This window comes from Chelmon rostratus, chromosome 4 (assembly GCF_017976325.1).
Source record: "Chelmon rostratus isolate fCheRos1 chromosome 4, fCheRos1.pri, whole genome shotgun sequence".
Lineage (NCBI taxonomy): Eukaryota > Metazoa > Chordata > Actinopteri > Chaetodontiformes > Chaetodontidae > Chelmon > Chelmon rostratus.
This window is the reverse complement of record NC_055661.1, coordinates 483567-496961: the sequence shown is the minus strand read 5'-3', so window position 1 is coordinate 496961 and position 13395 is coordinate 483567. Positions and strand designations below refer to the sequence as shown.

The 13395-nt window shown below is 46.8% G+C and overlaps 1 protein-coding gene across 2 annotated transcripts in view; it reads right to left on the bottom strand.

The window, feature by feature from the left end:
* Nucleotides 1–3478: 3478 nt before the first annotated feature.
* The window catches only part of nfic (nuclear factor I/C), an 84268-nt gene continuing 74351 nt past the window's right edge, over nt 3479–13395 (bottom strand). For both annotated transcript variants that reach the window (XM_041934622.1, XM_041934620.1), the window contains one exon: nt 3479–4831. In XM_041934622.1, coding sequence (XP_041790556.1) covers nt 4811–4831 — 21 coding nt within the window. In that variant the 3' untranslated portion in view covers nt 3479–4810. The remainder of the gene's footprint in view (nt 4832–13395) is intronic.

The window sequence follows — 13395 nt, the reverse complement described above, 5'->3', positions numbered from 1 at the left end:
CACATCCTGCAGTGATGAGGTATGTTAGCGTTAACACTACAAGAGATATGTGGTCATGTGTGTCTCACACCACCTTGGTAAGTGGTTTGAGTGATGGGATCACAATGTGTCTTGGGGGTCGTTTATACTCATGTATTGCTGTCCACTTGTGACACATATTTAAGCCAGGTGTAAATGAGTGATATTGTTGAAAAGTTACATTTCAACACACAGTTTTGGGAAATACAACTCTTTTCTAATTCAGAGCTTTCTCACAGTTTGCTCAGGTGTATCAAGTATCAAGTATCAAGCTTCAGTTATGTGATCACAGGTGTTTGTATCTGGAGGGCAGATCCTATATCCTATATTTTGAAAGTTACTCACCCCATGTGTAATGTTTGATTTGCTTCCTGTCTTTGCATGTTTTTTCCACCTGTTTGCTGTGTCACCTGTGTTTCATTAGTTAATTAGCCTCTTGTGTATTCATTCAATGTGTTTTTCCTGTTTCAGTTGTCAGGTCATCTGCATTTCTTGCTTGTCAGTGTTCCCGCCTGTGTTCCTCATATTACTCTGGTTTGTTCTTAATTTGTTATTATATTTCACCCTTGTTCTTGGATTTGCCTCAGCCTGTTCCCTCCGTTTTTGTTGCCTGTCTGTGTTGTTGAATAAGCTGGAATCAGCGTTATTTATTCTGTTTCTTCAAACTGAGTGTTTGGAGTCCTGCACTTGGATCCAAAACCTTGTTTCTCTGCATACTCAAGTGTGACAGATATAGGATTAGAGGTTGCCCTAGATAAATTATCATGTGACCAAAGTTCCATACTAAATTGCGTTTTCACCCTCAAGGGTTAGAGGTTATAGGGATCAGTTAAATATCTTATGCCATGGGATGACACCTGAGCCAACTCAACCAGCTAATGACACCTGTAAAGTGTGATTGAAAGCAAAGGAAAAGGGTAGTAAATGGTCCATGATTTAAGATAATTGTGGTAAGGGCTGGGATGTGTTAAGCTCAGCTTATCACAAATCCTTGCACTGTGTGTCCAATCGGCAGAGTGTCTATAGGATACTGTGGCATAATATAGATACGTCCTTTTCATGTGACTCTGAGTATGACAGAAAACAAATGTATTTCCCAAAATAAAAATTTGCAGTGCCTGTAGTTGAATGGTTGTAGGGAATAAGTGCTGTCTGAGCCTGTGCTGAGGCTAATGCAAGCTTTCACTGAGCTTACAATCAAGACAGTATCTCAGCTGGCAGTTACACTGATACTGTTTAGTCTTAAACTGTGTACCTGCTACACTGGTTCATGTCAAGCAATCACACATGCAGCTTTTTTGTTGTTGTTGTTTTTTTTCTTTTTAAGCTTCCAGCTGTACAATGAAAAGTGTGAATACTTTCCAATAATTTATTATTGTTCTTTAACTTAAGGCAAGGCACATAATGTGTTTTATGAAATATCGTGCAAAATAGAAGTTTAACAACAGGGATATTATTAAAATGTTTAAAGAAATGGACAGCCCTTCCATCCACTGCCCTCTGATGTACAACACAGTACAGAGAGAGGAAGGGGAAGAGGAGGAGGAAGAGCAGGACAAAGAGGAAGAGGTATCATCAATTTGAGCCATGCATTCATTTGGTCAGCACAGCGACCAGTGCAGCACCATGCAGTATACATCAACTTTAAGCCAACTTTAACCAAACCTTAAACCTTACCAAAACCCAGCTCATATCATCACCCTCAGTACAAAATCTGAACCCCTAGTAGGCACTGACTGCAGTCAACTTTTACCCCAAAACCTGGGAAAGGATAAGGAAATGACATGGACACCTGTGTTCAGACTGAAAGCAAAGCAAATATTTGACACGACCACACAGAGTAAATAAAAAGATGCATTTGGCTGAAAAGATGCCAATTCTTGACGGTGCACAATCATGTGGGGTCTCCTCAGAAAACCAGACTTACTCCAACAGAGGAAAATATCAATGTCAAAGATCGATATGTTGCAAGCTTGTACGGCTGTGTATAAGCCAAATTACCCTGGGTATCAAAGGATTACTCTACTCTACTGTTGGTACACTGTTTGTTTGAGTAGCCCCATCTCTGATCTCACCACACATTTTAAAAGTTACTCTGTGAACCTAAAAGGAAAATTCAAAAAGTTGTCTTTTACTACAGCAGGTTGCATATTCAAAGTTATTTTTGAGATCCTACAGATGTCTGCTGTCTGTGCTCGTAATGAAATAATGAATCCAATATTTCCACTGACCGTACCACATTACTCTACTCCTCTTCTTAACTGCATGTACATAAGGTCCGTTGCTCAGGCAATGGCAGTGGTCAGAAATACTGCATTTAAACTTCGCGCTTGGAAAACATTTGATCTTTGCAGGCAGATAGATGACACCTACAGGATCAAGAAAAACACATTTCAAGATACAAACCACTGCTGTACAACAGATTTTGACTTTTCCCCTGCTGCTGAACCCAAGGGACCAAATTGTGGAGTACCACCTGCAGACTGCAGAAAATCCTGTCACATTTAAGTGAATAAAATAAAATGTCTCTATATTTATGTGTGTGTGTGTGTGTGTGTGTGTGTGTGTGTGTGTGTGTGTGTGTGTACACACACACATAAATATACAGAGCCTTCATCTCCAAAGAGATAAAATATCAAAAGGCCAGGGTGCAGGGTATTTGGAGATTGCATTGAATATTACATACATATCTCAATTGTGATATGTTTGATTCTGGATATTACTCTGCTTCGAGACTCAACTCTTTGACAGACATAGGCAGACTCAGTTGTCTTCGCTATCTCTATGAGCGTGTGGATGGGAGCTGTTGGCATTACGACAGATAAGAATTAGTGTTCAGATTCTATTAAATGTTAACCTTGTCAGATGTTTCAAACAATTCTAATCAAATTTAAAATGCAGCATGTAGGATTTTAAGATATTAAATGCCTCTCAGAAATTATTGACTAAATGAAGCTGTGAAAAGTCAGCCACAAGAGAATATTGCTTTGCCTTACAAAAGCACTACCATTAGGCAAATTTCATGTCAAGGTTGGGTACAAAAAAAAGCAAGGTCATGGCTTAAAACTGTTTTTAAATGCTTGATTTGTTGCTTGTTGCAGTGGTAAACCATCAAGGTTTGAACTGAAACCAACCCTGGCACTGCCTGGAACCTATCCTTCCGTTCATCTGTCCCAGCTCACTACTGCCTGAACTCCAACCAAAACCCTACTGCTACAGTTCCTTCACAAATTATTCTGGTTGGGTTGAGGTTGAGCTACACATTTCAGAATCTGTCTAGGATGCCTTCTAGACCGTCATTCATTCTACACCTGGACAAGATACCTGGATTTTGTGCTCAGGTCAAGTCAGTATGCACATGACCTGCTGTCATAACCAATGACAACAATACACTATAGCTTGCCAGGTTGGTAACATGTCACATCATTGCATCTTTCTCAAAAAGGAATTTTAACTGAAGCATAGTGCAATGCCTGCTATATTTCTTTCTAATCTAACTACATACAAGAACAAAGCCAGTCACTTTGATTTCTGAGACACAAACAAAAACACACGCACACACACACGCACCACACCGTGCTACAGTTTCAAACATGTTGAGTTCAGCAGCCAGTTTTAGTGTGTCTTTGCCTTTTCTCAGTTCTACTGAGCTGTTTCTTTGTGGCAGATAATGTCTCCTCCAAACATTGTGTCTTTGGATAAGTACTGTAATGACAAGTTGATTAGCATCTGAAGGGAAGGAGCAGCAGGATATTCATGTAAAAAGATGTCCTCTGCTAAACACAGTCCCTCCTGATACCAGTAGCTTTGGGCCTAACTCAATATGGTGTTTAACTGTAGCATTGTGTTTTGTGTTGGAGGAGATGTGAATATAGCTCTTATATTCCACTATTATTCATTGTTTTCTGATTAAGAAAAGCACAATCAAACAGTCTTAGAAACATGAGCTTAGCAAAGCAACTTAATGATTTCAGGCTGATGATTGTCAATAAAAAAGACAAAGCCTCTGTCTTTTGGTGCGAAGAGAGGAAAAAAACTGCGTTGTTTAAACTCTTAATTTTCTTCAGACTAATCAATAACATTAAAAAGTGCAAAGAAACATTACATATTAACAACAGGATCTCTCTTTCTAGTCAGTTCAGAAAATAAGGGAGGCTTATTTGCATATATTATAAGCAGCACCTGCAGCGGAGAGGGGCATTCTAGGTGTTGAGGCGGATGAGGTCCATGTCTGTCCCGGGGAGGAGGTCTTACACTAGATTTAGTGTAAAAATCCAGAGTACAGGGAGAAAAGGCTGACATCCATCCCAGGGAAACAGGCCTTATCCTGGGAACAGTTTGGTTACAGGATCTTAGGATCTGGTGTGTTGAGGCCTGGTTCTGGTCTGCAGTTCATCACCAGACATATGCATCACTCCGTTACTTTGACTTAAAAATCACAACTCACATCAGTGGCCATGAATCATTCAGTGTAATATAGCAGAGTTCACTCTGTGGCTGCAAAATGGCTGAGTGAAAGCAGCATCCTTCTTCTATCCAGGCTGTCTCTGTCTCTTCTGGGTGTAGGTGTGCGTGTGTGTGTGTGTGTCTGTGTGTCTGTGTGTGTGTGTGTGTGTGTGTGTGTGTGTGTGTGTGTGTGTGTGTTTGTGTGTGTGTGTGTGTGTATGTAGTGACCTCATGTAATGCTGCTACAGAGCTGAATATATTTTCCCTCTGGCAATATCTTGACAACATTGTTTCCTTTCCTCCAGGACAGTACTGCCATGACAATCATCTTTCTTCCAGAGTTCACTCAGTTGCCCAGATACCAAGACTGGAACACAAGAGACAAACACACAATTAAAATTAACTTTGAAATGAGTCAGATATATGCACAACCTTAGCCTGCATTTCTCTCTCACACAAGCATAAGACGATATAGAATCAAACATTGGTAATTTACATTACATTCCTGTGCTCCCAATGTTCACCCTTCAACCCAAACTGTACTGATCCACGTGGGCACCAATCAAATGTCACGTGAAGCCAATCAACCAAAATGAACTTGAGTCATTTGTTCAACTTTCTGTAACATCTAACATTGCAATGTTGCAATTTTGGGCTGCCCCAGAGGTGACAATGAAAGTAAGAGAAAATCTTTGGTTGTCAATAAAAAAGCTGTTCCTATATTTAACTGTGAGACACATCCACTGACAGCTCATTTACAGCTTTGAGAGAGCTAAATTTAATGAAGTGGCTGCTGTTAGAGCCAACATCTACAGATTGAACACTCTGAATATGGCATGAATTGGTACAAGATATACCAGCCAGCCCCAACATTGTGCATATATTGTATGCAGAACATGCAGATACCACTTGGAAGTGTAGCTATCTACGGCATTCTTAGTACCATTTCTGACTGACTGTAAAGTGCCAGTATAATGGCTAACATTTTTTTTTTTTTTTTTTTTTGCTGCATTTTCAGAACATGAGAGCAATTGAGATACAGTAGACAATGTGAGTTCATTACATGTCTCTGCTTGTGTACTGTTTACATTTACAGCTACCACTCAAAAGCACTCAAGTACTGTACTTAAGTAGAGGTACTTGAGGTACTTGACTTCTTCCATGTTATCTTATTGTACTTTTCACTCTACATTTATTTTGACAGCTTTAGTTACAAGATACTTTGTAGAGTCAGATTATTCATCTAAAAAATAACAAACTACTATATTGTATTGGTGTATTTTTATGGATCATAGCTAAAATGATGCTCAGCTGGTAAAGCCACACCTTTACCAGCTGCAATATTAGTAATTCTTACGCATTAATGCACTGAAATGTATAATCACAAAATATCTTTTTTTCTGAAATGGGCCATTCTTCATAATGAGTACTGTTACGTTTGGTACTTTAAGTATATTCTAATGCTAATAGTTTTGTTCCTTAAGTTAAAATTTTGAATGGAGGATGTTTACTTGTAACAGAGCATTTAAACACTGTAGTATTCCAACTTTACTGAAATAAAGGTCTGACTGCCTCTTCCACACTAGTCTGCCATGCCTCAAAACTGAAATCACACAGTCTCTCACAGTTTGCTACCAAGAGCCTTTAGACCCATCCGAGTGTGACATACAATGAATCTGAAATCCATGATACTCTATATATACTCTATATTTGTTTTGTTGTCAGATTGAACACGTTGAAGCTGCTCAGGGTTTTTTTTTAACCCTTTCATGCATGAATGACAGCCACAGTCAAGATGTTGTTGAGTGTTTTTATGAGTCTTTGGCTGCAGGAGTCGCCTTTATAGAAGGATTGGTAAGGCATTCCTAAGATGCTCAGCATTCCTGGCCTTCCATCTGCCTTCTTAGTTTTGAGATATTTGTGTTGCACTTACAGTGGCTGGCCAGTGGGTGGCAGTGTAAGGGATGACGCACTAGCGTCCACTGTGGCAGTTGATGTGCAACTATACCATTAAAAGCCATGCATATACAAGAAAACAGCGTTTGAATAGCTGTCCACTGTAGTGACTACTCTACGTGAAAGGGTTAATTCAGTTTTAATCCTGTTTTACCAAACATACAAGCTAGTAAAACCTAGTTGTCACTACAAAACAATAAAATGTATCTCACTATGTAGTTGTGACAAAGTTTAGAAATACACAGAGACAGACAGGGAAAGAGATAAAGAAAGTAAGAGTAAGGACTTCTTAGCAGTACTAGCTGAGCTGTTTCTGGAGCACAGGCACTGCAATGCACAGAACGATAGTTACGCATGTAACTACGGTTCTATGAATCCTGGATGACCGCCAGAGGCGGTGCTTTAAGCACTGAATGAGTCCGTCTCGCGCATGCGCAGGTCGAGAAGTAATACCAACAAAGTCACCTGTGAGTGACCCCCTGACGACCTCGGACAGGCTATAACTTCCGATGTCGCCAGGGGATCTGTTCCTGCAGAATCTTCTTGCGAAGCCACAAGGATTCTGAGGGACTGAACGCTCTGGCGGTCATCCAGGATTCATAGAACCGTAGTTACATGCGTAACTATCGTTCTATTTCATCCTTCCTGACCGCCAGAGGCGGTGCTTTAAGCACTGGATGACCAATACCAACAAAGTCACGAGGAATCCGAAATACAGACCTTATTGACTGGAAGCAGAAGAACTTGGTAGGAGGACCACACCCAGTGGGTGAGGAGAGGCAATGTTTACCCGATAGAACCTTGCAAAAGTGCTTGGCGATGCCCACGAGGCTGCGGCACATATTGCCTCCAGAGGCACTCCTCTCAGCGCAGCCCATGATGTGGAGACGCTTCTCACAGAGTGGCATCTCACGCCAGATGGCAGAGGATGACCACCTGCCTTATATGCGTGACAAATGGCTTCCACGATCCAGTGAGCGAGACGCTGTTTGGAGAGAGGAAAACCTTTCTTTGGACCGCCAAAGCACACGAAAAGCTGGTCCGACTGGCGTATACCCACAGTTCTGTCCACATAGGCTCTCAGAGCACGCACAGGACACAACAGCACCGACTTCCCATCCCCTTCCCCTACTGGTGGGTCAAACCGAGCCAGGTGGATAGGCTGATTAAGGTGCGAGTTTGACAAAACCTTAGGCAAGAATGCAGGATTCGGCCATAAGGTGACCCCTGAACCGTCTGAGTTCCAGCGTAGGCAAGAACTGCTGACCGACAGAGCATGAAGCTCGCTAACACGTTTTGCCGAGGTGATAGCAAGTAGGAAGGCAGTCTTCACTGACAACCACCGTAGGCCTGCCTGTGCCAGGGGCTCAAAGGGTGGCGAGCACAGAGCATCCAACACCAGAGGCAGGTCCCACGCTGGAGCTCTCGGCAGTCGTGGGGGACGTAGTCTCAGAGCCCCCTTCAAGAAGAGCGTCACCAACCTGTGACATCCCACCGTGTTGTTATTGATTAAAACGTGCCGAGATGAAATGGCGGCTACGTACACCTTCAGGGTAGAGGGTGACCGACCACTATCCAGGAGGGACTGCAAAAACTCCAAAATAATAGGCACAGAGCAGTGCACAGGGTCCTCATGCCTTCCTGAACACCACCCAGAGAACAGCCGCCACCTGTTCTCATACTGTGCACGGGTAGACGGTGCCCTGGCGTTCAGGACAGTATTGCGGACGGTGCCTATACACTCATTCAGCAGCGGATCGGACCCTGCAGAGGCCAGACCCACAGCTGAAGACGACGAGGGTTGGGATGCCACACCCGGCCCCCCAGCTGAGACAGGAGGTCCTTCCTGTCGGGGAGGCGCCATGGTGAGCCGTGACAGAGCCTGCGAAGGAGAGGAAACCACGTCCGCCCCGGCCAGAAGGGGGCCACCAGCAGCAGTCTGTGGCCCCGCTGAAGAACCCTCTGCAGCGTTGCCATAATCAGAGGGACTGGCGGGAATGCGTACAAGAGACCCTCTGGCCACTCGTGTGCCAGGGCATCCTGCCCCAGAGTGCTGGTCTCCTCCATCCAGGAGAACCAAAGAGGACAATGGGTAGTCTCTTCTGAGGCAAAGAGATCCACCTCTGCCCTGCCAAAGAGGCCCCAGATGTGGAGCACCACCTCCGGGTGAAGCCGCCACTCCCCTGGGGGAGGCTTGCGGCGGGGAAGAAAGTCTGCTACGTCGTTCCGCTTCCCCGGTAGATACATTGCCCTGAGGCTGGCCAGACGGTGGGCTGTCCAAGTCAAGAGGCTCCAGGTCACCTGCAGCAACCGCATTGACCTGGTACTCCCTTGATGATTTATTTGAGAAACGGTCGACATGTTGTCCGACCGTATCAGCACGTGCCTCCCCCTCAAGTATGGGAGAAAGTGCTTGAGCGCCAGGTGCACAGCCCGTAGCTCTAGTACATTGATATGCTCCGTGCGAGCCTGAGCAGACCACTGTCCCTGAGCCGTTCTGTTCTGCCACACTGCACCCCACCCTGAGAGGGAAGCATCCGTTGTAACAGTCTCCCGACGGAACGGAACAGACCCCATTGGCACACCCTGTAACATGAAGGCCCTTTTCCTCCATGGAGACAGAGCAAGGAGGCAGCGCCATGATGCCCTGATCCTCCTGTGCCTGTGCCACTTGGCATCCAAGTGAAGGCTGTTCAGCCACCGTTGAAGAGGGCGAAGTGACAGCAAGCCTAAAGGAACAACAGTTGCAGCAGCTGTCAACTTGCCCAGGAGGCGTAGATACTGCACGTAGGGCAACCACTTGCCCTGCCGGAAGAGGGGAAGGAGGTGGAGGATGTCGTCCACCCGCCGAAGTGAAGGGCAAGCCTTCATGGTTACAGAGTCCAGAGCCACACCTAGGAAGGTTATACTTTGGGAAGGTGTCAGACAGCTCTTGCTGACGTTCACCCTGAGACCCAGCCGGGCCACGTGAGCCAGAAGAGCAGCCGTATCTTGCACCACTTGAGACTGGGAAGGCGCACACACCAGCCAGTCGTCTAGATAGGGAAGGATCTTTATGCCCCGTGATTGCAGGGGAGAGAGGGCTGCTGCCACACAGCGGGTGAACACCCGTGGGGAGAGGGAGAGACCAAAGGGCAGCACTCTGAACTGAAAATGACGGCCTTGAAAGGCAAACCGGAGGAATTGCCTGTGGTGAAAATTATGAGCTGATGTGTCTTGTGTAATCTCTTGAAGGCAGGCTGAGAGGGCGAGCATGAGGTGAGACATTGAGTTCCCGATGCGGCCCATACGAGCCGCTGCATCATAGGCCTTAGAAAGTAAGTCATCCGTGATGCGACACTGGGGTGAAGGACACCTCGCATTCGGCCTCAAGGCCTCATCAGGAGAGACTATGAGTGAGGCCACCGTGGGCTCAACAGCCGGCATGCGGCCAAGACCAGACTTGGCCGCATCCTGCATGGCTGCTAGTGTTCGGCCATCAGACGTTGCATGAGAAAGAGCCTTAGAATCTCTCCAACATGCATGCAACTCCTTTAGGTACTCCTCTGAAGGAGGCACAGAGAATGCGGCAGGGGCTGTGCTGCGCCTAAAAAATGCGCTCGCTGGAGCCGACTGGGCCTGCGGTGCATCTAGCTGCAGGCGCGCCAAGGCCATACGTATGATGGCCCCCATGGAGCTACCCTCTGAGCAACCACCTGAACTATGGGTCGAGGAACGAGAGCCTGCTTGTGAGGGATGGGAAACAGTGTCATGAGAGACAGTGTCTGTCCCATATTCCCCAAACTCAGTGGCTGAAGCTGCCGTTGAGAGGATGTCATCCTCTGGACCAGACAAGGTCACCCGAGGAGCGGATGCAGACGCACTCCCTGTACCAGTCCCTGTCTGGAGGGCTAAAAAGATGGACTTCATCTGATTAAGCTCCGCTGTCAAGTGGTCAACTCTGGAAGCAAGCTCACACTTTTTTGTCTTCTTCCTGGAGGAAGCACCGTCAGTGTCCGGAGCCCGACGTTTTGGCCGGCTAGGTCGGGCTGGGGACCGCCTGCGAGTATCAGTTAGGACTTCCGGTGAGGGGACACCACTAAAAAATTGTTCCACCTCAGCCAGTCTTGCAACCCTCACTGCCCGGGGCATGAAGCTGCAATTCATGCAGGGGTCCTCTGACAGACCCTCCTTCAGGTGCTCGATGCCAAGACATGAGGGGCAAAGGTCATGACCGTCCTCAGGCTGCAGAGGCGCCATACAGGCGGTACAGGAGTGAGAATTCATCATAATAGGTACGATCGAGTTGCTATTGCCAACTCTAAATCAAAAGGGACGCTGCGAAGTACGAGGTCCTTGCCACAACAACCAGATTAGCTCGAGCGAAAGCACTGCTGCTAACCGTAACGAGACCGAAGAAAAAAACACACCTATGCTGGGAGAGGGAGCGAAACCACAGCCGTCACCAACAGGTCGCTACTGCAAGATTACTAGCCCAAAACAAGTACAAACAAAGTTGCCACGAAATAATAAAGTTAGCTTAAGCGGACACACTGCGGCTAACTGTAAAGATAACAGAGCACAACTACGCCGGGAGAGGGAGCGAAAACACTACCGTCACCAACAAGTCGTCACTGTAAGCTTCTAAACAAAACGGGTGCAACCAAGTCGCTGCCAATTAGTAAAGTGAGCTTAAGTGGACACACTGCGGCTAACTGAAAAGATAACGGAACATAACTAAGCTGGGAGAGGGAGCGAAAACACTGCCGTCACCAACAAGTCGTAACTGTAAAGCTACTAAATAAAACAGGTGCAACCAAAGTTGCTGCCAATTAATAAAGTTAGCTTAAGCGGACACACTGCGGCTAACTGTGAGGGTAACAGAGCACAACTAAGCCGGGAGAGGGAGCGAAAACACTGCCGTCACCAACAAAGTACAATATGTGTCTGATTAGCGGTACTTTACCAGTCGGATCCAGCCGTGTGATGCAGGATAATCCGAAGGATGGAGCGCCTCACTGCCCGGGGCGATGCCGGTGAAACCGCATACACCGCCTCCCGGAGTGACAGCTTGACGCAGCCCTTGGAGGGCGAGCACCTCGCAGCTCCGACCAGCAATGAGCGGTCACAAGGCTACCGGCGACAAGCTGCAAGACTGCTGTACGTAGCGGTGATAACTAGCTCTAAGCTAATGCTATGACCGTAGTACACCTGCGAAGCGAGAAGAAAAAAGGAACAGATCCCCTGGCGACATCGGAAGTTATAGCCTGTCCGAGGTCGTCAGGGGGTCACTCACAGGTGACTTTGTTGGTATTACTTCTCGACCTGCGCATGCGCGAGACGGACTCATTCAGTGCTTAAAGCACCGCCTCTGGCGGTCAGGAAGGATGAAATAGAACACCCAGCTCACCCATTTTGTTCTAAATACCTAAATTATATACCTCCTTTGATGGTGCCGCGTGCAGACGCAGTAGTTGACACAGTACAGCAGGTCTGAACTGTGGAACTTTGGAGTACAGTTCGGACTCCACACACCCCCTAAACTGGATTTTATCCCACCGGAGCTGCTACGGACCCCAGAGCCCACCACCATCCCCCCACTGCTGCCAAGGAGACGGAGGAGGCACCATAAACAAAAGAGGGGCAAGAGAGAGGGATTGCGTGGTAGGCTACATGCTAACCCTCACAGACCGGCTCTCCCCAGTCTCTTCTTTACTGACGCCAGGTCTCTCACCAACAAAATCAACGCGATCTGTCTAAGGATAGTCTCTCGCCGGATGGACAGCTGTGTTACCGCTGTCACAGAGACCTGACTGGACGACAACATCCTGGACGCAGAGGTGGAGATAGCGGGGGGGTTTTCTGTTCCGGGCGGACAGGACTGCAGCTTCAGGTAAGAGCAGAGGCGGAGGCTTGGCACTGTATGTACACAATGCCTGGTGTACAGCCACACGCACCGTCAGCACATTCTGCTCTCCTGATTTGGAATACCTGGCGGTGAAATGCCGACAGTTCAAGCTGGTTATAGAACTAAGAGTGGGCTATTTTTAAGTTAGCATCAGAGGAGCTGTACTGCCTAATCTGTGATTGTGGTGGGGGACTTTAATCACGTTGTACTGAAGGCGGTGTTTCCCGAATTTCTTAAGTACATAGGCTTTCCTACCAGAGACAGTAACATTTTGTAGTAACAACTACAAGCCTCTGGCTTGCAGAACAAAGCCAACCACAAGGACAGTGCAGATATGGACTGAGGAGGCCTCCTCTGCACTCCAGGACTTCAGTTCTGCAATGATGCCATCCTCCCAGTCAAGACCATCACAGTGTTTCCCAACCAGAAACCATGGCTGGACAGCACAGTGCGGTCCCTGCTGAAAGCCTGGGATACTGCCTACAGAGCTGGTGACAGGCTGGCTTATAGCAGGGCTCGAGCAGAGCTGAAGAAAGAAATTAAGCAGGCCAAGCTCCAGTACAAAGACAAAATTGAAGATCACTTCAATAACAACAACCCCCAGAACTCCACCCTGCCTGACACCTTGAACAGCTTCTGGACACATCAGGCAGCAGAGAAGCTACACACCTACCCTGGCTGGAGGAGCACCACCAACCCCTCGTCCTACAGCAGCACCAGGTGACATCCACCCTGAGGAGGATCAACACCCGCAGAGCTGCAGGACCGGATAAGGTGTCAGGCAAGTCTTTGAGGACATGCGCTGACCAGCTAGCAGGAGTGTTCCTGGACATCTTTATTCTGTCCTTGCAGCTGTCTATGGTTCCTGAGTGCCTCAAGTCCTCCACCATCATACCGGTACCTAAGAAGACATCCATCACCTGCCTGAATGATTACCGGCCTGTTGCTCTGACCCCGGTAATCATGAAGTGTTTTGAGCAGATTATTCTCAGGTACATCAGAGGCTTCATCCCCTCAGACCTAGACAGCCTTCAGTTCGCCTACAGAGGATGATGGAGACAGAGGATGCTGTCTCCATCACCCTGCAC